The sequence below is a fragment of the Bufo bufo genome, chromosome 8 (genome assembly GCF_905171765.1).
Source record: "Bufo bufo chromosome 8, aBufBuf1.1, whole genome shotgun sequence".
NCBI lineage: Eukaryota > Metazoa > Chordata > Amphibia > Anura > Bufonidae > Bufo > Bufo bufo.
The window spans coordinates 138,059,442-138,083,967 of NC_053396.1; the positions used below are offsets into that span (position 1 = coordinate 138,059,442).

At 42.9% G+C, this 24,526-nt stretch overlaps 1 protein-coding gene across 3 annotated transcripts in view; it reads right to left on the minus strand.

Moving 5' to 3' along the window:
• Window positions 1–24,526, minus strand: part of MTMR1 (myotubularin related protein 1) — a 98,644-nt gene that overhangs the window by 7,940 nt on the left and 66,178 nt on the right. For all 3 annotated transcript variants that reach the window (XM_040404768.1, XM_040404767.1, XM_040404769.1), the window contains 7 exons: window positions 21,551–21,700; window positions 21,178–21,366; window positions 17,097–17,282; window positions 14,578–14,784; window positions 13,773–13,865; window positions 10,685–10,798; window positions 8,173–8,349 (listed from right to left, as the gene is read on the minus strand). In XM_040404768.1, coding sequence (XP_040260702.1) covers window positions 8,173–8,349; window positions 10,685–10,798; window positions 13,773–13,865; window positions 14,578–14,784; window positions 17,097–17,282; window positions 21,178–21,366; window positions 21,551–21,700 — 1,116 coding nt within the window. The remainder of the gene's footprint in view (window positions 1–8,172; window positions 8,350–10,684; window positions 10,799–13,772; window positions 13,866–14,577; window positions 14,785–17,096; window positions 17,283–21,177; window positions 21,367–21,550; window positions 21,701–24,526) is intronic.

Consider the following 24,526-nt stretch of genomic DNA (forward strand, 5'->3'; position numbering starts at 1 on the left):
ATGCTAGACGGATGGTGTGAGTCACGTCAGGCTGCTTGACTAAGGCCTCATGCACACGACCGATGTTGTGTTCCGTTCCGCAAAATGGGGTTCCGTTGTTCCGTGATCCGTTTCCATGTGTCTTCCTTTATTTTTTGGAGGATCACCAGACATGAAGGAAAGTAAAAAAAAAGTCTAAGTCAAGTTTGCCATGCAAATGATAGGAAAAAAACGGACGCGGGTGACAATCTTGTGTGCCTCCGCGTTTTTTCAAGGTCCCATTGACTTGAATGGGTCCGCGAACCGTTTTCCATGAAAAAAAATAGGACAGGTTATATTTTTTTGACGGACTGGAACCACGGATCACGGACGCGGATGACAAACTGTGCATTAGCCGAGTTTTCAACGGACCCATTGAAAGTCAATGGGTCCTCAGAAAATCACGAAAAACGGAACGGACACGGAATAAAACAACGGTCGTGTGCATGAGGCCTTAAGCTTCTGCAATTTTGAAATGTGGGTAGAGTTATGAAGCCTTAATCTGTTAAAGGGGTTGTCCCAGGATATAAAATTAACCCCTATTCTAAGGATAGCGGATAAGTATTGGATTGTGGGGGTCTCACCACTGGGATCCCACCAATCATGACAAAAGAGTCTGGAGTTCCCTAAATGGGGCGTCGGTGGAGTAGTGCACTCCTGCTCCATCCATTCTCTATACAACTGACCGATAGGGGGTATCTGATTGTGGAGGGTCTCACCACTGGGATTCCAACAATCATGAGAACGGGGTCTGGAGTTCCCTAAATGGGGTGTCAGTGGAGTAGTGAAGTGCTGCTCCATTCATTCTCTATAGAACTACCGGATAGCGGGTAAGTATCTGACCACTGGGATCCAACCAATCAGGAGAACAGGGCCTTCTCTAGCACAGTACAGCGTTCCAAGCTATCTCCGGCAGTCCACCAGAGAATGAATGGAGTGGCAGTGCACATGCTCCACCACCACTCCATTCACTCAGTATTCAGATACTTATTTCGTACCTTGTGGTTAGGTGCTAACTTTGCATCTTGGGACAACCACTGAAGTTTTCAGTGCAAGAGAATTCCCTTGTCACAATGAATTTGGGTGTCTAACTATCTACTGGCCTTAGTACTACACAAATGTCTGAGGTTCACCCTCATACATAACAGCATGGTGGGTTTTTTGTAAGTCAGGTTGCTTTTGCAGCACTTAGATCCTAGGTTTGGGTCCTTCCTGTAGCAACATCTGTATGGAGGTTATGTGGGTTTCCAAACACTCCTACAACATATGTACTTGGCTAACCCCCCAAGCTAATACAAGAATCATTCTCCTCTAGCTCCATCCTGTGCCCTGGCTGCCTTCTGTGATCTTCCGGTTGGGCTGCAAACGTGGTGACATTCACAAATGATTGGCCTCAGCAGGCCCCAAGCAGCATGAGACCCACCAGTGACGAGCTGCTTGGTGACATGTCGCCTCTGAGGTGAGCACGTGTTAACCCATCCACCACCAGGCCAGAAGTAAACAAGCTAGAGACCAGAAGACTGCTGAACGCAGACAGGGTGTAGGACAGGAGCAAAGGGGACCAGGTGAGAAGGATTCTTCTACTTGGTCAAACACATTAGGGGCGCTTGCTTAAAATAGAGGGGATCCTGGACTCCTTTAACAGGGTTCACAGCTGTATCTCTCCAGAAAAAGTCACTTGTCCACGAGTTGTCTTTTTTTTTTTTTGTTTAGCCCCATTCAAGTGAATGGAATTACAATGCAATACCAGATACAACCCGTGGACAAGAGCGACGCTGGCTCTGGAAGAACACAGCCATGTTTTTCTAATCTGATACAACTGCTTTAATTGATTTTCTAGGAAATTAGATGATGACTGCAGAACAAAGCTTTGCAGGATTTGATGGTGTTCCATAAGTAATAGGAAATAATTACCAGCGCTGACATAATCTAAAGAAGGAACGTTTCTTAGGGCCAATACACACTGCGATTGCTGTGTATGTCATATACACTGGGAGGATTTTTCATTTTTATTTACCTCCATTGGATAAACTGGGACCTATGAATATGCTCCATTGGATAAACTGGGACCTATGAATATGCTCCATTGGATAAACTGGGACCTATGAATATGCTCCATTGGATAAACTGGGACCTATGAATATGCTTTATACACTCACCTAAAGAATTATTAGGAACACCATACTAATACGGTGTTGGACACCCTTTTGCCTTCAGAACTGCCTTAATTCTACGTGGCATTGATTCAACAAGGTGCTGATAGCATTCTTTAGAAATGTTGCCCCATATTGATAGGATAGCATCTTGCAGTTGATGGAGATTTGACGGATGCACATCCAGGGCACGAAGCTCCCGTTCCACCACATCCCAAAGATGCTCTATTGGGTTGAGATCTGGTGACTGGGGGGGCCATTTTAGTACAGTGAACTCATTGTCATGTTCAAGAAACCAATTTGAAATGATTCGAGCTTTGTGACATGGTGCATTATCCTGCTGGAAGTAGCCATCAGAGGATGGATACATGTTCTCATTCTGTTTACGCCAAATTCGGACTCTACCATTTGAATGTCTCGACAGAAAATCGAGACTCATCAGACCAGGCAACATTTTTCCAGTCTTCAACAGTCCAATTCTGGTGAGCTCGTGCAAATTGTAGCCTCTTTTTCATATTTGTAGTGGAGATGAGTGGTACCCGGTGGGGTCTTCTGTTGTTGTAGCCCATCCTCCTCAAGGTTGTGCGTGTTGTGGCTTCACAAATGCTTTGCTGCATACCTCGGTTGTAACGAGTGGTTATTTCAGTCAACGTTGCTCTTCTATCAGCTTGAATCAGTCGGGCTATTCTCATCTGACCTCTAGAATCCACAAGGCATTTTTGCCCACAGGACTGCCGCATACTGGATGTTTTTCCCTTTTCACACCATTCTTTGTAAACCCTAGAAATGGTTGTGCGTGAAAATCCCAGTAACTGAGCAGATTGTGAAATACTCAGACCGGCCAGTCTGGCACCAACAACCATGCCACGCTCAAAATTGCTTAAATCACCTTTCTTTCCCATTCTGACATTCAGTTTGGAGTTCAGGAGATTGTCTCGACCAGGACCACCCCCCTAAATGCATTGAAGCAACTGCCATGTGATTGGTTGACTAGATAATTGCATTAATGAGAAATAGAACAGGTGTTCCTAATAATTCTTTAGGTGAGTGTATATGTGCAAATAGACACTGCAAACTCAGTGTGAATTTAGCCTTATCCATATGCCTGGGCTCCCTATAACTGGTACAGTGTAGAATCCTGGGTAAGCACTACATTGGTGCGGTGGGAATGTGGTCCAACACTACACAAAAACTAGGCTGGGGTCATTTCATTTTTGTGTTTAACCAAGGACCCAGTTATAAAAATGCATAAAAGGAGCTAGAACCATAGTAGGAATCACTACGCTGCTGACTTTAAAGGCTATGTACATTTTCAGGGACAATTTTTCAATTGGTCTTTATTAAAAATATTGAACAGGTCTGTCACAAAAGGTAAAAAGTTTTTCTAGCTGTGCGAATGGTACTTTGTGTCGGTCATCTAATAACTCTCATCTCTAAACTACTGAGAGGTCATAAACACTTATCTTACTGATAATAATCTGGCTTAAATAAGAACTGAGCTTTAATAAGTGTTTATAAGGTCAGAGATCAGGAGTCCGTCCGCTCCCTGCCTGATGGAGCAGAGAGAAAATAGAAAAACTCAGAGCTGTACAGGGAAAACGGCTCATCATATGACACCTCTTCTTCTCTTCTCTTTCGACTTCTCAACTGAGAGGTTAGTGAAGGTTAGTGTTCTCTCTAGAGCTGTACTTGGCAGTGCCATAGAATGGAGAGGTGATCATGCATGTGCGCCATTGCTCTATTCTCATAGGGGACTCTGGGACCTCCATTATTGTGATCTCTAGGGGTCACGGCCGTCAAACAATGATCAGACACTTAATACAGAATAGGGGATAAGTAGTGTTAATAATAATCTCCCCTTTAATAGTCAATTAGATCTAAAGTTGGCCATAAACGACATGTAAGATGAACCCGTTGATTTAGGCAGGACTTGCTGACCAGCTAATGTGTAACAGGGGCCCATAACATGTATGGCCAACAGACAGACCTTCTTCACACTCTGAACCCACTCATTCTCTGTCTACAAGCCGCTTTGTAGTCTTCTTGAAAATTTGGAAGTAAACTCTATTCACTTAATGCTCTTTATAAATCCATGCTTTGTTCTCTGTATAACCAGAATGGATTACAAACCATAGACAATGAGCTGTGATTCAGAAAGCATATCACATTGCCATGCAACATAATTATTCTATTCTTCCAGAAAGGTTACACTACACCTCTCAAGACAGCTGGCTCTCCTAAGATCTCAGGATATTGCAGCTGTAATGATACATGAGCACTAGTGAAGACAGCACACAGCACGTATAATGGAGAAGGACATGTCCACAAGAGAAAAGTGCAACCTTTTTTCACAAGCACTAATGTATATAACAATCATTTTACTCACAGCTGGCGTCGATTTCAGTTGATGGCACATGGACAGCACAAGATGCGACAATTTAATTAAGAGGCATAAGTCTCAATACATTTGGCCCAGCTTATTCTAGTGAACTTTTTAGTAAATGTGCCACAATCACAAAATCGGTGTAAGAAAAGTAAAGCAGTAACTCATAGTAACTAATGAAGATCCCAGTCCTCATTCAGAGAATATTCTGAAGCAAAATTCTGCTAAAATAAATTCTTAAGAAAGGCAAAGATGAGACAGCTTTTCCTCTTTACTGGTGGTTCAGGTTACAGCTGCTGCCCATACAAGTTCATGAATATGGGAGGGGAGGAGCTGCAGTGAGAGACACAAACAGAAAAGCTACTGGTTCCAGTAAGCATTCTACTGTCTCAGCCCAATGCGGGATTCACAGCAACACTGCTCAGTACTGCAATATAATGTCCTTCCATGCTGCTAAGTATATATAACAGAGAGACAGGGGACCAGGATCTCCTATTCTGTATGTGTGCTGTGTATGGGAGACGACATAACAGCTAGTCTCCAAACCCTCTGAAGCTGAACAGTCATGGGTAAGCCCCTCCCTTTCTGCCTCCATCTTCTAGTGGGGTTGGTTTGAACTAGAGGGTCAGAGGTAGTGGAGTGTTACATAACTATAAAATCAAACTATGCAGGGTTTGTTTCCACTCAATAAAAACGTGTAACAATAGGTAGACTCACAGGTGCTGTATATACAAAACAATAGGGTACTTTTAGTCAAGCACCATTTTTAAGTACAGTATTTTTTTTAGATACACAGAAGTAAAGTTGCCTTTACTTCATCATGGGCATAATGTTCATCTGTCTAGGCCAGGACTTTCCAAGCAGTTCTTTTGAAACCTCAGAGTTTCCCAAAACACAGTAGCAAGACCTACTACTTTTTCAGTATGGATGGCAAAAAAATAAATTATTGGCAAAATAGTCAACAAATTTCCCCGGCTGCATCTGAATCGCGCTCTCCACATGCGCGCGCACCGGCCTTGCCTCCCTCTACCTACCAGAACCCCTGCACTTTTCTGCTTGCAGCGTTTTGGTGTCCATTTGATGAAACTGAGCCAAACTGATCCGTTCTGACACACAATGTAAGTCAATGGGGACGGATCCGTTTTCTATGACACAATCTGACACAATAGAAAACGGATCCGTCCTCCATTGACTTTCAATGGTGTTCAAGGCTATGACGTCTTGGCTATGTTAAAGATAATACAAACGGATCCGTTCTGAACAGATGCAGACGGTTGTATTATCTGAACGGATCCGTCTGTGCATATCCATGACGGATCCGCACCAAACGCGAGTGTGAAAGTGGCCAAAGGCCCAGGAAACGAGCAATAAAATCCTATCCAGATGGTACAGGGTGCCCACGCTTCTCCACAAATGGTTTCCTACAGTGTCTGATCGCTGTTGGAGATATCACACAGAGGAGGGTACGATGATCCATATTTGGTGGCACTGTCCTGTCCTACGCCCCTTTTGGAACTTTGTACACAAAACAATCAGAGAAGTGACGGGCATCCCTGTACAGAACTCCCCTGAAGCTCTTCTATTATTTGTGCTCGACCTAAATGTCCCAGCCTACAAGAACTCACTTCTGAAATACATGATTCAGGCAGCAAAAGCAGTTATCCCATGACACTGGAAAACCCCCTCCCCTCCTTCACCAGAGGAATGGTTGGAGGAGATCACTCTATACCAGAGAATGGATGGCCTTATTAGTGTGACACCCTTAGATTCCTCACGATTCTTGAAGACCTGGGGTTTGTGGGAAGCGTTCCGCTCATCGGAGACATTCAAAACATACAGATGTAAACTCTACATATTTAGCTCCTAAGTTAACCCCTCCTTACCTTCCCCCTCCCCCCCACTATCTTTTTTTTCCCTTTTTTATTTGTCTCTCTCTAAGTTATTTTATCAGTTATGTTCCACGTTTCCTTAATTGTCCTCATCCACGTCGTTGCGTGGTTTACTTATTTTTTTTTAGCTCTGAATGTCATGCGTGCTCTCTCATAATGCATCTTTATTACAAGTTTGTATCACGTTACTGAAAAGAATATATTATACTAAAAACCTCAATAAAAATTGAATCAGAAAAAAAAAAAAAAGTACCAATATGTGTCTTCAGTACTAACTAGATGATGCCACTATAGCTCAGAATAGTTATTTTTTATTTGCATTGTCTTGCCAGCCAGGTACAGGAACTTTGTTTTCATGCTGCCAGGGCTTGCTGTAAAGCAGTACAGTCTACACATTGCTTCTATTTATAGCCCTCCTCTGGATGCATGCTCCTATATTACAAACTATAAGGTAATGTAATGTGCTCTGCTGATGCTCAATGAACCTGCATAATCTGTTTCCCAGCTTGTGAAACACAATCCCTCCAGAGACAGAAAGGAAGGGGAAAACCAGGGTTCAGTAGAGATAAGAAGCATGTGAGGGGTTAAAAAAAAACATATGCAGGGGTTAAAAATCTGGAGCCTGGTCATGTGACTGCATGTGGGACGGGCTTACAGAAGCACCTGGGGTACAGACACTAGATTAGTGACTGGCTGATCTTACTGCCTGTAAACCATTTGCACTCAATTAAAAAAAAATACATAATTATTGCATTTTCGGAAAGGGAGGGGGGGGGGCAGGAATGAGGTAAATAGGAATGATGCTGTCCAGCGTATGTCCATTATAAAAAGAAAAAAAGAAGACAAATAGCTCCATATTAAACTTGCACAAAATTTTTAATGACTTGAAAAGCCATGGTACTAAAGTGGCTCAACAAGTCTATACGACCCCTGTAGTCTGCAGGCTTGTGAGCATTGCCCTCTCTCCTAATATTTAAAGCGGCCGTGCAACGAAAAATACTCTACATTTGTCAAACCAGCACCTGGATATGAATACTTTTGTAATTGCACATAATTAAAAATTTAGTATAGTCACTGAGCTATTGAATAAAATGTATCTGTATAGCGCCACCTGCTGTTTGTTCTTTTCCTTATTTCTTGTCCACCTCACTGAGGTTTCAACCTTTGCCTGCTATATCTTCTGTACGAACCTGTGGCAGTTACAGGAAAAGAGCTACAGCAGAAAGGACACATCCCCTGAGCTGCCAGGCTGAACTAAACCTAGCAGAACAACTGGAGCAATGAATGGGTAGAGTTTTGGATCCATGTGAGGTACAGGGCTGGTTCTAGCTTTGTTAGAAAGAGATTGTCATGTACTATGCGATGTCTGATTTTCATTTTTCACATCACCCCTTTAACATTGTACATGATTGTAACTTTACCCTGTAACATTTTGTTCAGTGCTATGGAAAATATTAGCGCTTTTTTAAAAGAATTATTACACGCCATGCTTCAGTTGAAGAAGAAAAAAAAAAAAAAAAAAAAAAAAGGAGTAATACACAATCCTTCAGTGACCATACTAAGGCAGATTTCCTGAGGGCCTAAGTTCCAGTAACATTTCTAGCCTTGTCCGGTCTGACAAATCTCCTACTGCCCACAATGTACCCATAAAGAATCAAGCTATATATGGCCAATATTAACAGGATAAGCAAAAATGTTTGCGTTCAGCCCAATGAAAAGTTGCGGTTACCTGAGGTCTGGTCCTTGGATTCCACCTAATGTAGTAATTCACCCACAGTTCCAGGTGGCTCATACTGGCGACCGGATACAGCACATGGTGCTCATAATTCACATAGAAAGGGTTTGTAAACTCATCCACATGGCTATTAATGTACGACCATAAAGATATTGTCTTTGTCTGCACCTCCTAGATGTGAAAACACACAATGAACAATTACACATTGCATCTTTCCATATACAATCAGGTCCATAAATATTGGGACATCGAGACAATTCTAACATTGTTGGCTCTATACACCACCACAATGGATTTGAAATGAAACGAACAAGATGTGCTTTAACTGCAGACTATCAGCTTTAATTTGAGGGTATTTACATCCAAATCAGGTGAACGGTGTAGGAATTACAACAGTTTGCATATGTGCCTCCCACTTGTTAAGGGACCAAAAGTAATGGGACAATTGGCTTCTCAGCTGTTCCATGGCCAGGTGCGTGTTATTCCCTCACTATCCCAATTACAATGAGCAGATAAAAGGTCCAGAGTTCATTTCCAGTGTGCTATTTGCATTTGGAATCTGTTGCTGTCAACTCTCAAGATGATATCCAAAGAGCTTTTACTATCAGTGAAGCAAGCCATCATTAGGCTGAAAAACACAACAAACCCATCAGAGAGATAGCAAAAACATTAGGTGTGGCCAAAACAACTGTTTGGAACATTCTTAAAAAGAAGGAACGCACCGGTGAGTTCAGCAACACCAAAAGACCCGGAAGACCACGGGAAACCACGGAAAACAACTGTGGTGGGTGACCGAAGAATTCTTTCCCTGGTGAAGAAAACACCCTTCACAACAGTTGGCCAGATCAAGAACACTCTCCAGGAGGTAGGTGTATGTGTGTCAAAGTCAACAATCAAGAGAAGACTTCACCAGAGTGAATACAGAGGGTTCACCACAAGATGTAAACCATTGGTGAGCCTCAAAAACATGAAGGCCAGATTAGAGTTTGCCAAACAACATCTAAAAAAGCCTTCAAAGTTCTGGAACAACATCCTATGGACAGATAAGACCAAGATCAACTTGTACCAGAGTGATGGGAAGAGAAGAGTATGGAGAAGGAAAGGAACTGCTCATGATGCTAAACATACCACCTCATCAGTGAAGCATGGTGGTGGTAGTGTCATGGCGTGGGCATGTATGGCTGCCAATGGAACTGGTTCTCTTGTATTTATTGATGATGTGACTGCTGACAAAAGCAGCAGGATGAATTCTGAAGTGTTTCAGGCAATATTATCTGCTCATATTCAGCCAAATGCTTCAGAACTCATTGGACGGCGCTTTACAGTGCAGATGGACAATGACCCAAAGCATACTGCAAAAGCAACCAAAGAGTTTAAGGGAAAGAAGTGGAATGTTGTGCAATGGCCAAGTCAATCACCTGACCTGAATCCGATTGAGCATGCATTTCACTTGCTGAAGACAAAACTGAAGGGAAAATGCCCCAAGAACAAGCAGGAACTGAAGACAGTTGCAGTAGAGGCCTGGCAGAGCATCACCAGGGATGAAACCCAGCGTCTGGTGATGTCTATGCGTTCCAGACTTCAGGCTGTAATTGACTGCAAAGGATTTGCAACCAAGTATTAAAAAGTGAAAGTTTGATTTATGATTATTATTATGTCCCATTACTTTTGGTCCCTTAACAAGTGGGAGGCACATATGCAAACTGTTGTAATTCCTACACCGTTCACCTGATTTGGATGTAAATTCCCTCAAATTAAAGCTGACAGTCTGCAGTTAAAGCACATCTTGTTCGTTTCATTTCAAATCCATTGTGGTGGTGTATAGAGCCAAAAATGTTAGAATATGTCCCAATATTTATGGACCTGACTGTATATACTGTGGGATATTCAAAATGCAAAGCCAGTAATACATGGAATGGGATTATATGAGCAAAAACAAATGTTATTTTTTTATATATCTAAATATATTGGATTATACTGAATACTAAGTTGGTTATAAAAGCAACACAGGGATGCTATCTCCGTGAAGCGGCAAGGAGGCACTGCTTTACGTCTGATATTATGGAAACATGATGATCAGGAAAGATGTGAAGAATAATAATGACTGTGTCAAGGCCGAAAAACAAAATCTGGAATATATACTGTGGCGCCACCTAGTGGCCTGCAAGAGAATTTTGACAGGTCATGTACACAGTTATTTGTCTCCTTCCAGATGGTTACTATTAGGACACGTGTCATTACAAATGCTGTGTGGCATCTTACAAGACATTTTCTACTTTTCGGTTTGGCCTAATACTTTAGCATCTGTCTGGCTGAACCAACGGTTCTCATAGAGCAGCACTGTATGGTCTGCTGAGATGACGTAAATGTGATCACTACGAGTTCAGCAAAATGCCGGACCATGAAATATTATTATAATAATAATAATAATAATAATAATATATACACACACAATTATAAAAAATATAATACAATAATAATTATAAAAATAATATAAAAAAAATACCTCTTTCATTCTCTGCTGCTCACTATTGTATAAAAATGTGCCAAACAAGCAGCTGTAGAGATGGTCCAGAATGGTGACGAGGAAAAGCTCATTAAATTCAAAGGCTGCGGGAAACTAAATGAACGAAACAAAGAAGAGTTATTACAATATACAGATTCTGTTCCGCTCCCCCTTCTTACCAGCAGTCAGAACATTTTCTGTACCCAAGATGTCGGGATCACAGACACTATTGTGACCATATGAAAAGATGAATAAAAGGTAGACCCGAAACCACCACAGATCATAGACCGGAGGCTATAATATGGCCACCATATGATCAGGGTCCAGGTGTAGTGGCATTATAGGGTCTGTATAAGAGTACCTGCACATGGCGCAGATTACGCACAGTTTTTCCGCAAGGATTTTGTGTGGGGAAAAAAAAAACGATCAGTCAAATCTCATGTAGACTTGGCTCTTATTCTTCTTAGGGTCCATTCACACGTCTGCAAAATGGGTCCGCATCCGTTCCGCAACTGGATCCCTACACATTTGCAACTGTTTTGCGGTCCGCAAATTACAGATCCGTAAAACACGGACACCGGTCATGCCTTTTCTTGTCCGTGTCTGCAGACAAAAATAGGACATTATTTTTTTTTTTGCGGGGCTGCGAAACGGAAGTGCGTTTGCGGACAGCACACTGTGTGCTGTCCACATCTTTTGTGGCCCCATTGAAAATGAATGGGTCAGCACCCGTTCCGCAAAATTGCAGAACGGATGCGGACATGTGAATGGACCCTTGGGGTGCGGAAACTGACCTGCTGTGCGGATTTTGAAATCTGCAGCATGTCAGTTTTTTTTATTTTTTGTGTGGATTTCACCCTTTTCAATGGAAGGGTGAGTGAGATCTGCAGAAAATCCACACAAAGTACTGCACCAAATCGCAATAAAATGGTGCGGATTTCGTGTGCAGCCACCGTAAGGCTATATTCACACGAATATGAAAAAAAAAAATTTGGTTAAAAACAGACACACTGTCAGTTTTTAACAGACATTTTTCTACCTGATGCTTTTCTGAGAAACTGACCTTAAAAACGTTCCCCTTCAATTGTATGGGGGCTGCTGGTCAGTGAAATGGATAGAACATCTTCTATTTTTTGATGTCCGTTAAAACTGCTGACTACAATTGTTCTTAAAATGGAGGTGTGACTGTAGCCTTAGGGTAGAGCGACAAGTGGCGTAACTGCTGTGGGTTATCTGCATACTATCCACGCCATCAGCAGTATCTTCACACTGAGGAGTTTCCATAATAAAATCTGCAGACTGTCAATTTATTCTGCGGATTCACTCTTTGCAATGCAATGTGAAGTAAATCCATAGCATTTAGGCCACTTTCACACTTGCGTTTGGTGCAGATCTGTCATGGATCTGCACAGACGGATCCGTTCAGATAATACAACCGTCTGCATCCGTTCAGAATGGATCCGTCTGTCTTATCTGTAACATAGCCAAAACTGATCCGTCATGAACACCATTGAAAGTCAATGGAGGACGGATCCGTTTTCAATTGTGCCAGATTGTGTCATAGAAAACGGATTAACGTCCCCATTGACTTACATTGTGTGTCAAGATGGATCCTTTTGGCCCAGTTGCATCAGACACCAAAACACAGATTGCAGCGTTTTGGTGTCCGTCTCCAAAGCGGAATGGAGACTGATCGGAGGCAAACTGAGCGGATCCTTTTCCATTCAGAATGCATTAGAATGCAAACTGATCCGTTTTGGACGCTTGTGAGAGCCCTGAACGGATCTCACAAACGGAAAGCCAAAACGCCAGTGTGAAAGTAGCCCATCACGTAGTAAATTGACCTTCACAACCTGTTCTATTAAAGTTGTATTTTTTTTCATCAAGAGTCAGCTTTTGGCCAGAGGTATGGAGATCCACATGCCTCACTGAGATCCATAACTTTGGTCAAAAGTTGAATTTTCAGTCCTTGCCTAAAAGTTCAATTAAAGTTTAAAAAAAAAAAGCACACAGATGTCATATATTATTAACCACCATCAAATAAAAAGACCTAGATGTCATGAAAAAATAATACTGGTAGCTCAACACAAAGTTGGCACTAAGGGCACTTTCACACTTGCGTTGTTTGATTCCGGCAGGCAGGTCCGTTGCCTGAACTGACTGCCTGATCAGGCAAACTGTATGCAAACGGTTGTAATTTTTTCTGACTGATCAGGCATTTTTCAGACTGATCAGGATCCTGATCAGTCAGAAAAATGCCTGATCAGTCTGAAAAATGCATTGCAATACCGGATCCGTTTTTCCGGTGTCATCAGGCAAAACGGATCCGTTTTTTTTTTTTTTTTTTTCATTTTTAAAGGTCTGCGCATGCGCAGACCGGAAGGACGGATCCGGCATTCCGGTATTTTGAATGCCGGATCCGGCACTAATACATTCCTATGGAAAAAAATGCCGGATCCGGCATTCAGGCAAGTCTTCAGTTTTTTTCGCCGGAGATAAAACCGTAGCATGCTACGGTTTTCTCTTTTGCCTGATCAGTCAAAACGACTGAACTGAAGACATCCTGATGCAAACTGAACGGATTACTCTCCATTCAGAGTGCATGGGGATATGCCTGATCAGTTATTTTCTGGTATAGAGCCCCTGTGACGGAACTCTATGCCGGAAAAGAAAAACGCAAGTGTGAAAGTAGCCTAAAGTGCTAAAAAGCTTCTGGTCGTTTAGGACCAAAACACTAGGCTAACGGGTTAGCAAATCATAGATGGGTAGGGGTATGTATTGTACCCCAGTTTCTTCCCACAGTTCCCCCCCAAAAAAACACCACATAGTATTCCAGGTTAGTTTGCGTTCCATGAAATGAGCCCTCGTGAGAGTAGATGGCGGGGTCCACTGGAGGCTGACGTCAGCCATTCTAACCTTTGCGCTGCACTATGGAATATGCTGCCACCTTATAAGTCATAGGAAAAACTCCTTAGCCCAAATTTTAAACACAAACTACAGCAAAATAAAGCACCACATACAGTGGATAAAACTATACAAGTGCGACTTGTAGAGGCGGACTATGCCATAGCAAAGAGGAAACCTTTACCTGATTCGTCATCTGCCATACACAGTCAATGAACTGAAGAAAAATTGGGGAGCGGTCTGCATCTGCGTGATTATCCTCCCCATGGCCCACTCTCTGCAGAAAAAGAAAAAAGAAATAAAATTAACAAAGCAATACATTTTATTAATGCAGAATAATTACCCATTACAGCATGAGGACGTCATAAACGTGTGCCCCCTGCTTTGGGACCCCCTTCTAGGAGCCAGAGCCACTAGTAAGAGTGACCCCCTCTCAGACTATGTTTTAATAAGCACCATATAATAATATAATTGGTCTCAGGAGAACCCGCAAACTGATCTAGGGCTGTCCATAGATCAGATCCATAAAGGTGTTGTCTGACTTCAGCAAATGGCATTTATCATGTAGATTAAGTTAATACCAGGCACTTACTAATGTATTGTGATTCTCCATATTGCTTCCTTTGCTGGCTGGATTCATTTTTCCATCACATTATGCACTGCTCGTTTCCATGGTTACGACCAGATACTGCACATTCTGGTCTATTCTCGCTCCCACGGTCCCGACCACCAGAGAGGCTGGCATTTTTTCCTAAAATGTGCAAGCACGGCCACTGCTGCTGGATTGCAGGGTGGTTGTAACCATGGAAACGAGCAGTGTATAGCGTGATGGAAAAATGAATCCAACCAGCAAAGGAAGCAATATGGAGAATCACTATACATTAGTAAGCGGCTTGAATTAACTTCCTAAGGGGTAGCTGTATTTCTGGTGCCTTGTCAATCAATAGGTTTCTTTTCACACATTTACATTCCAGCTTCCACATACATACCATAGCAAACCTGTGGCCGAAGCTTATCCATTCCTTCTCGATCAGAACTTCAAAGCCCTTGATAGTCCTGTAATAGCTGTCCAGCATTAGCATTGCCAGGGATGTGAGCTGTGCCGTCCGGTCCCAGCCGTCGCTGCAGTGAACCACAACCGAGGTCTTGCTTGATTCAACCCTGTCTGCAATCCTCACAGAACCGGCCAGGAGCATCTGAAAGGCCGGAGAACATTACAAACAACAGTAAAGAAAAATACATAATGTAAGAGAAAATAATTCTGACCCCGGACCAGACCTCTGCACCTAGAGGTCTGCCCAAAAGACTGACCCTCTTATGTCCATCATGTTTTCGTCAGCTTTGAGTTAAGGGAGTTGTTCCACAAAAAAAAATTGCATGTAATTAAACATTTCAGTTATTCACAGAAATGTATCTGTATAGCGCCACCTGCTGTTTGCTCTTTTTCAAATTTCTGTGCCCTGCTCACTGAGATGGAAGCACATGCTGGGTTCCAGCCTTCAACTGCCACCAGCGGACATCCCCCCTGAGAGTGCGCGCCCCCTCTAAGCTGACAGCTTGAAATAAATCTAACAGAGCAATTGGGGCAATAAATGGGAGCTCCGGATTCATGTTATTATAGGATATCACATTTTTACATTAATTATACACTGCTCAAAAAAATAAAGGGAACACTTAAACAACACAATGTAACTCCAAGTCAATCACACTTCTGTGAAATCAAACTGTCCACTTAGGAAGCAACACTGAGTGACAATCAATTTCACATGCTGTTGTGCAAATGGGATAAACAACAGGTGGAAATTATAGGCAATTAGCAAGACACCCCCAATAAAGGAGTGGTTCTGCAGGTGGTGACAACAGACCACTTCTCAGTTCCTATGCTTCCTGGCTGATGTTTTGGTCACTTTTGAATGCTGGCGGTGCTTTCACTCTAGTGGTAGCATGAGACGGAGTCTACAACCCACACAAGTGGCTCAGGTAGTGCAGCTTATCCAGGATGGCACATCAATGCGAGCTGTAGCAAGAAGGTTTGCTGTGTCTGTCAGCGTAGTGTCCAGAGCATGGAGGCGCTACCAGGAGACAGGCCAGTACATCAGGAGACGTGGAGGAGGCCGTAGGAGGGTAACAACCCAGCAGCAGGACCGCTACCTCCACCTTTGTGCAAGTAGGAACAGGAGGAGCACTGCCAGAGCCCTGCAAAATGACCTCCAGCAGGCCACAAATGTGCATGTGTCTGCTCAAACCGTCAGAAACAGACTCCATGAGGGTGATATGAGGGCCCGACATCCACAGGTGGGGGTTGTGCTTACAGCCCAACACCGTGCAGGACGTTTGGCATTTGCCAGAGAACACCAAGATTGGCAAATTGGCCACTGGCGCCCTGTGCTCTTCACAGATGAAAGCAGGTTCACACTGAGCACATGTGACAGACGTGACAGAGTCTGGAGACGCCGTGGAGAACGTTCTGCTGCCTGCAACATCCTCCAGCATGACCGGTTTGGCATTGGGTCAGTAATGGTGTGGGTGGCATTACTTTGGAGGGCCGCACAGCCCTCCATGTGCTCGCCAGAGGTAGCCTGACTGCCATTAGGTACCGAGATGAGATCCTCAGACCCCTTGTGAGACCATATGCTGGTGCGGTTGGCACTGGGTTCCTCCTAATGCAAGACAATGCTAGACATCATGTGGCTGGAGTGTGTCAGCAGTTCCTGCAAGACGAAGGCATTGATGCTATGGATTGGCCCGCCCGATCCCCAGACCTGAATCCAATTGAGCACATCTGGGACATCATGTCTCGCTCTATCCACCACAGACTGTCCAGGAGTTGGCAGATGCTTTAGTCCAGGTCTGGGAGGAGATCCCTCAGGAGACCGTCCGCCACCTCATCAGGAGCATGCACAGGCGTTGTAGGGAGGTCATACAGGCTTGTGGAGGCCACACACACTACTGAGCCTCATTTTGACTTGTTTTAAGGACATTACATCAAAGTTGGATCAGCCTGTAGTGTGTTTTTCCACTTTAATTTTGAGTGTGACTCCAAATCCAGACCTCCATGGGTTAAAAAATTTGATTTCCATTTTTTTATTTTTGTGTGATTTTGTTGTCAGCACATTCAACTATGTAAAGAACAAAGTATTTCAGAAGAATATTTAATTAACTCAGATCTAGGATGTGTTATTTTTGTGTTCCCTTTATTTTTTTGAGCAGTGTAGGATAACCCCTTTAATGAATAATGCAGCTGTCTAACTATGATAGTCTAAAAGTTGCTCCTCTTCATATGTAAAGACACTATACATGCACTTCTGGGAGGATCGGAGGGAGGCGAAGCAACGCCAGGTACCACCTACATATGTCCCTGCAGGTAAAATGTATGGCTGGCCACGACTTCAGTGATCTCAGAAGCCAGATCCACGGCAATCAGCATCAGGTGATTCACCTTAGTTTAGGCGTCTGACACTATCATGAGCGAAACCACTGCCAAACCCACCAGTGCTGCGCGCCTTACCCGGATATACTCGAGCCAGTGCGTTCCATCCACGTTGGTCAGCCAGCGAGCCTCATCAATGGCTGGATACACAATCTCCTTCAGCTTACGCAGAGATTCCCTCATGACATGGATGTTGTGAATCTCCAGAAAAATGAGCTCAGCATTGGGATAAGCGGTTTCACCCTCGTATCCCCCTCCTTTAGCCTGAAATATAGAAAATACTAAATTAAGCTCTGAAATCGCAACCGGACAAAGACGTCTTACGCTATTGTGAAGTATGAAACTTTAAAGAGGACCTATCACCACCCTGACATTATCTCTTTAATTGTAAAAGATAAAAGAAACATCTTCTAAACGTAAAAAGACGTAAGAAAAAAAAAAAAAAAAAAAAAAAAAAAAAAGCTTTAAACCTAACATTTTAGGCAAATGACTCGCCTCTGTGCTAAAGTGCATATGAGGAAAAAGATAAAGTGCTGTAATACAGCAGTTAAGAGCACTGTTTGAAGGGGTATTCCTAAATATGACGTTTATAGGGGATAACTTTACCCTGCAGGACCCCTGAGAATGTGCACTGCTGCTCCATTCATCTCTATGGGACCTTTCCGGAAACACCAGCAATAAAACCCCCACTGATCTAATAGGTAGATAGGGGATAACTTCAAATTGCTGGAATGCATTTTTAACCCCGAGACCGATGGAGCCATTCTGTTGCTATGGCAGCCGCGGCACCTCTGAAAAAGCAGAGGCCTGCCATAGCGAAGTTCCTATGGATTGCAATGGTAGTTCATTGCAATCTATGGGAGAAGCAATAAGATGATCGCATGGTCAAGTCCCCTAGAGGGACTAAAAAAAGAGTAAAAGAAAAAAGGTTCTAAAAATATATAAAAAAAAACTTTAAATCACTCCCTTTTCCTCATATTAAGGCCTAATGCACACGGCCGTTGTTTTGGTACGCATCCAAGCTGCAGTTTTGGCGGCTCGGATGTGGACCCATTCATTTCAATGGGGCTGGAAAAGATGCGGACAGCACTCCGTCTGCTGTCCGCTCCGTCCGCGCTTTACGGACAAGAATAGGCAGTTATATTAAAGGCTGTCCATGCCGTTCCGCAAATTGCAGAATGCACACGTTTTGCGGATCCACGACTTGAGGACCACAAAACACACAACGGTCGAGTGCATGTAGCCTAAAAATAATAAATAAAAATAAAGAAATAGAGGTATTGCCGTGTCCCAGAGAGCCCAAACTATTAAAATATAAATTTATTCCCGTGCGATATACGCTGTAGCAGGAAAAATAATCAAAATGGCTGATTTGCTGCTTTTTGTCGTTTCAGCTCTCTAAAAAACTGAATAAAAGGTGATCAGAAAGTCATACACCCCCCCAAAATGGTATCAATAAAAACAACAGATCACCCTACCAAAAATGAGCCCTCACACAGCTCCGTAGATGAAAATATAAAAAAAGCTATAGGGGTCAGAATATGAAGATTCAAAAACATTTTTTTTAAAGTCTTAATTTATTAAAACACAAGAAAAATTGTATAAATGTGTAGAACTGCAGCGGAATAGCTTTTTTTCCCCCAATTCCACCTCATTTGGAATTTGTTTTCAAGCCACCACTACATCTAATAAATGGTGCCATTAGAAAGTACAACTTGTCCGGCCACAAAACAAGCCCTCATACGGCTATGTGAACAGAAAAATAAAAATGGCATGGCTCCAGGAAAGCAGAGTAAAAAAAACGAAAGCGAAAACTGGCCCAGTCCTTAAAGGGTAAAGTCGGTCCAGTGAGATCTTGCAATAACTAGAGAGATCTCCCACCTATGGGAGCACTGATCTCCATGCTGGGAGGCCCTGGACCGGAAGTTGAGACCTGACAGCTGTGAGGAGCTAGGCCACTGGCTTTTACAATATGGTTAAAAGCACTTTTTGGTCTTTTTTTTTAATAATTTGTATTTAGAAAATGACTTGGATGCACATATCAGTAGTAATCAGCAACTGGACTTGTATTTTTCTCAATTAGAATTTGCACCACAGAGGACGACGGGAAAGTCGGCCCCCCAACGATTATATGTTTATCACTTCTATGCGGCTGATGGGTGATAAATCGTATTGTTTATGGGCCAACCCACTTAATTTCTTCAATGTCGGCTGCATTACAGCTCTGCTTCACAAAGGCACAGCTATTATCAGTGACAGCCGCTCAAGCTGCAATGCCTATTGTCTGTACATGACCAATATCGGATTTCTACAGATTACACAGCTTTCTCCACAAAGTAATCTCTAGACAGATTTTCACAATTTCCCATAATTTGTTGCAATGACAATCCTACTCAATCGTAAGCATTATTGCTCCTTCGCTGCTTTACCAAGTATATAATATCCACCATAAACATGAAAGCTCCTTTCCTCACAATTTTTGTTAGAAGGGCCTTCAAAAGCAAGGTGATGACAGGGTACCCCACGCTGTGCTGCCCACCCCCCTCTGTGTAAGTGTGTATACAGATATACCTGTCAGTCACTGATAATTGTACACAGGGGAGGAGTTATCAGTGATTGATAGCATTTTCTGGGTAATTGTGTATACATAGATAGTTGTACATGGGGAGGTGTTATCAGTGATTGATAGCATTCTCTGTGTAAGTGTGTTTACAGATATAGCTGTCAGTCACTGATAGTTGTACATGGGGAGGTGTTATCAGTGATTGATAGCATTCTCTGTGTAAGTGTGTTTACAGATATAGCTGTCAGTCACTGATAGTTGTACATGGGGAGGTGTTATCAGTGATTGACAGCATTCTCCGTGTAAGTGTGTATACATACATAGCTGTCACTGATCGCTGTATACAGTGGAGGTGTTATCAGTGATTGATAGCATTCTTTGTGTAAGTGTGTATACAGATATAGCTGTCAGTCACTGATAGTTGTACATGGGGAGGTGTTATCAGTGATTGATAGCATTCTCCGTGTAAGTGTGTATACATACATAGCTGTCACTGATCTCTGTATACAGGGGAGGTGTTATCAGTGATTGATAGCATTCTCTGTGTAAGTGTGTATACATACATAGCTGTCACTGATCTCTGTATACAGGGGAGGTGTTATCAGTGATTGATAGCATTCTCTGTGTAAGTGTGTATACATAGCTGTCAGTCACTGATAGCTGGACACAGGGGAGGAGTTATCAGTGATTGACAGCATTCTCCCTGTAAGTGTGTATACATACATAGCTGTCACTGATCACTGTATACAGTGGAGGTGTTATCAGTGATTGATAGCATTCTTTGTGTAAGTGTGTATACAGATATAGCTGTCAGTCACTGATAGTTGTACATGGGGAGGTGTTATCAGTGATTGATTGCATTCTCTGTGTAAGTGTGTATACAGACATAGCTGTCACTGATCGCTGACTACAGGGTAGGTGTTATCAGTGATTGATAGCATTCTTTGTGTAAATGTCCCTTTAGACAGAATAATTCAGCAGGCTATTGTCGGGAAGGAAGCGTTCCTACCCGGCAATCACCTGCTCGTCAGTGAAGGAGACCGTTGCATATACATGTAGTCATCTCCTCCACAGTATGGTGAGGAGTGACGCCAATGCCATCGCTCGTCCCCGTACAGACTCTTTGTTTGCCGGCAGCAGAGTGTGATTAGATGGCACGATCTGCTGCTGGCAAACGGCCATTTCGTTGACCACACAAATAATCTAATTACCCAACAAGCGCTTTTCTCGTTCATCAGCGACACCTTTACACCGCCAGATAATCGCTAACTAGCATTCCTATGAACACTCATTAGCAATTATCTGGTGAATTCTCAGCCTGTGTAAAGGGCCCTTTAGTATGTGTGCAGAGATAGCTGTCAGTCACTGATCGCTGTATACAGGGTGATCTCAAGCTCAGAAAAAATAGATTATAAATGTATACATTACAAGTTTTACTGAATTTTGGCCCATAAATCTATATATCAATCTGCTCAGCTCCTCCTGCTCTATAACCTGATGCATGCAGATTGCACTGGACTTTGTGGTGACAGTTCCTCTTTAAATGGGACAGTTTCTGTTAAGAAGGCAAAAGTAAAGCAAACATTCTGGCCTTACCTTGTTAGTATCTGCCACGCTGTTCTGTCTGGCATCAAATATAATAAGTTTGTGTGACTGAGCGTTGGCATCCATGATAGTCTGTAAATACTTCTCATCCTCTTTACATCTCTTGTCATTGGGCCCCACTAAAGGCTGGCTGCAACGGGTGATGGTTGCCTGGCTTTCTGGGTGAATCCATGACAAAACCTGTAAAACATGAAACCATGAGCATCCTCCAGCTAATACACATCAGCATCTGCTGCATTTAAAGAGAGTTTCTATTTGCTCCATAAGTTTTACTTATGGAGCAAATACAAAGTGTGTGATGTTTCCTGCCGAGTATCAAGTCACAGTGACTTTTTTAGCCGTGGAAACAAACTCCACATCTTACCGGAATGCGCCCTTTGGCTCTAAATGCGCCCACCCTGGTCAGATCATCATCTGCTACACTCGTGGGGACGACAAACACTGCCGGGTACGTGTCACACAGCTCATAGGTACTGTTGATCTTGGAGATTTTCCAGCTTTCATTGGGCAAACCCTAAATGGAGTAAAGAAAATAAAAAATAAATAAAATTGAGCCTAATAGTGTGGTAACATGGTAGACAGCTTCTAGGACAGGGATCAGCAACCTGCGGCACTCCTACTGTTGTGAAACTACAATTCCCAGCATGCTCCATTCATTTCTATGTGCGTTCTCAGAAGAGCAGAGCAAGTATGCATGCTGGGAGTTGTAGTTTCACAACAGCTGGAGTGCCGGAGGTTGCCTACCCCTGGTCTAGGATGTAGGAGGATGTGTGAGCAACATTTCTTTTGTGTGTGCTTTTTACTCCTATTTAGCTGGCTGTAGATACAAGGTAACGGTCTAGTAACATAGTATATGAGTTTAAAAGGCTGAAAAAAGACATCTGTCCATCCAGTTCGGCCTGTTATCCTGCAAAGTTGATCCAGAGGAAGGCAAAAAAAAACTGTGAGGTAGAAGCCAATTTTCCTCACTTTAGTGGAAAAAATTCCTTCCCGACTCCAAACAGGCAATCAGATAACTCCCTGGATCAACGACCCCTCTCTAGTAGCTATAGCCTGTAATATTATTACACTCCAGAAATACATCCAGGCCCCTCTTGAATGCCTTTATTGTACTCACCATCACCACCTCCTCAGGCAGAGAGTTCCATAGTCTCACTGCTCTTACCGTAAAGAATCCTCTTCTATGTTTGTGTACAAACCTTCTTTCCTCCAGATGCAGAGGATGTCCCCTCGTCACAGTCCTGGGGCTAAATAGATGATGGGATAGATCGCTGTACTGACCCCCAGGGGTGTAGCTATAGCAGTATCAATTGAGCTGGCCAGATGTTTAGATCAGGACTGACCACCAAACAGCCGGCCTAAACTTCATCACAGGTCATTTCCAACACGTGAGAACTTGGGACCAACAGAAACGCTTGATATCTTCCCTGTATTTGGCCAGATTCTGGTCATAACCAAACCGAACCAAAATGAATTCTGTATAATAATAAAGCTTAACAAACCCTCGTATAATTGGGGTGGTAAAGGTAGGAATTAGACCTACTGGTAATTGTATTTCTAGGAGTCCGACATAACAGCATCACATGGAGGATGTCTCCCCGCCCACTATTGGGTCAGGAACAGAGAGGTTAAAAGCTCCCCCCCCCCCCCACACACACATACCCACCAGTGTTTTTTAAATTATCACACAATGATGGATGTTAAACGTTAACTATTTTTGAATGATTCAACATATCACATCAAACATAACTAAAGTAAGATAAGGCAGGGAAATCTGAGTGCTGTCATGTCAGACTCCTGTAAATACAATTATTGGTAGGTCTAATTCCTACTTTCCAGCATGTCCTCCATGACAGCACCACATGGAGCAATACCAGATTAGTACACTCATTAGGGAGGGACCAAGCCCTGAAGGACCTTACGTCCGAACCTCTGGTCATGTTTTCCTGCAAAGTCTAATCTATAGTGTTTACAAAATGTATGCGAACTTGACCACGTTCCTGCTTTGCAAATCTGATCAATTGAAGCTTCTGCCCAAGATGCCGCCAACACACTGGTAGAATGGGCTCTAATATTTTGTGGACAAGCCAGTCCCTGCAGATCGTAGGATTCTATAATTTTCTATAATTGCCCTTTTTACCAATCTGGCCAATGTTGTTTTGGAAGCTTTCCTGCCTTTATTTCGGCCCGCAAACTGTATGAACAGATTTGTATCCTTCCTAAATCTGCTAGTAACCTCCAAAGATTCCAGAAGAGTCCCCCTGACATCTAGCATATGGAAGCTCTTTTCTGTGTCATTTTTTGGATCTGCACAGAAGGAAGGTAATACTATTTCCTGATTTAGATGAAACGTAGAGACCACTTTCGGTAAAAAGGTAGGATCCAGCTTTAGAATGACCCTGTCATCTAGAATCTGAAAGTAAGGTTCCCGGGTGGTTAAGGCTTGTATCTCACCTATCCTTCAGGCCGATGTTATTGCCACTAGAAAAACAGTCTTCAGAGAGAGATGGTTTAAAGAGCAATTCTGTATTGGTTCAAAGGGTTCTTTAATTAAGCCATTGAGAACGGTCGATAAATCCCAAGGAGGAACAGTCGATTTTAGAGTTGGTCTAATCCTTGTTGTTGCTTTTATAAATCTGCTTACCCATCTATTCTCTGCCAAGCAATAATCTAGGAACCAGTTTAAGGCTGCTATCTGAACCTTCAGGGTGCTGGGTTTAAGACCCTTGTCAAACCCTTCCTGTAAAAAAAAAAAAAACTATATTTCCGCCAACTTTGGGAGCAGAGGATTTCCATTTTTTATACCACCCAGGAGTAAAATTTCTTCCATATTTTGTTGTAGATAGCTGAGGTTACCTGTTTATGGCTCTTTTGAAGAGTTAATATAACCCTGTCTGATAATCTTAACAAGTCACTTTCAGGATCCATGCTGTCAATCTTAGTCTGTTTATTTCCGGATTCCAGATCGGGCCTTGAGAAAGAAGGTCTGGCCTTAGAGGGAGAGTTATCGGCTGTTCTGTAGCCATGGAGATTAGGAGTGGAAACCATGATTGTTTTGGCCAGAATGGGGCCACTAAAATTACTTTTGTTGACTCCGTCCTGATTTTCCAGAGGACTGCCGGTATTGGGGGAAACGGAGGGAATGCGTATGCCAGCTTCATATCCCATTTTTGAGATTTGGCATCTACCCCATCTCGATGATCTCTCAGATTTAGGGAGAAGAAGGTATCTACCTGCGCATTCCAATTTGTAGCAAAAAGGTCTATTTCAGGATACCCCATACCTTCGTTAACTCCTTGAACACCTGTTTGTTCAGAGATCATTCGCTCGGGTCCAGGTA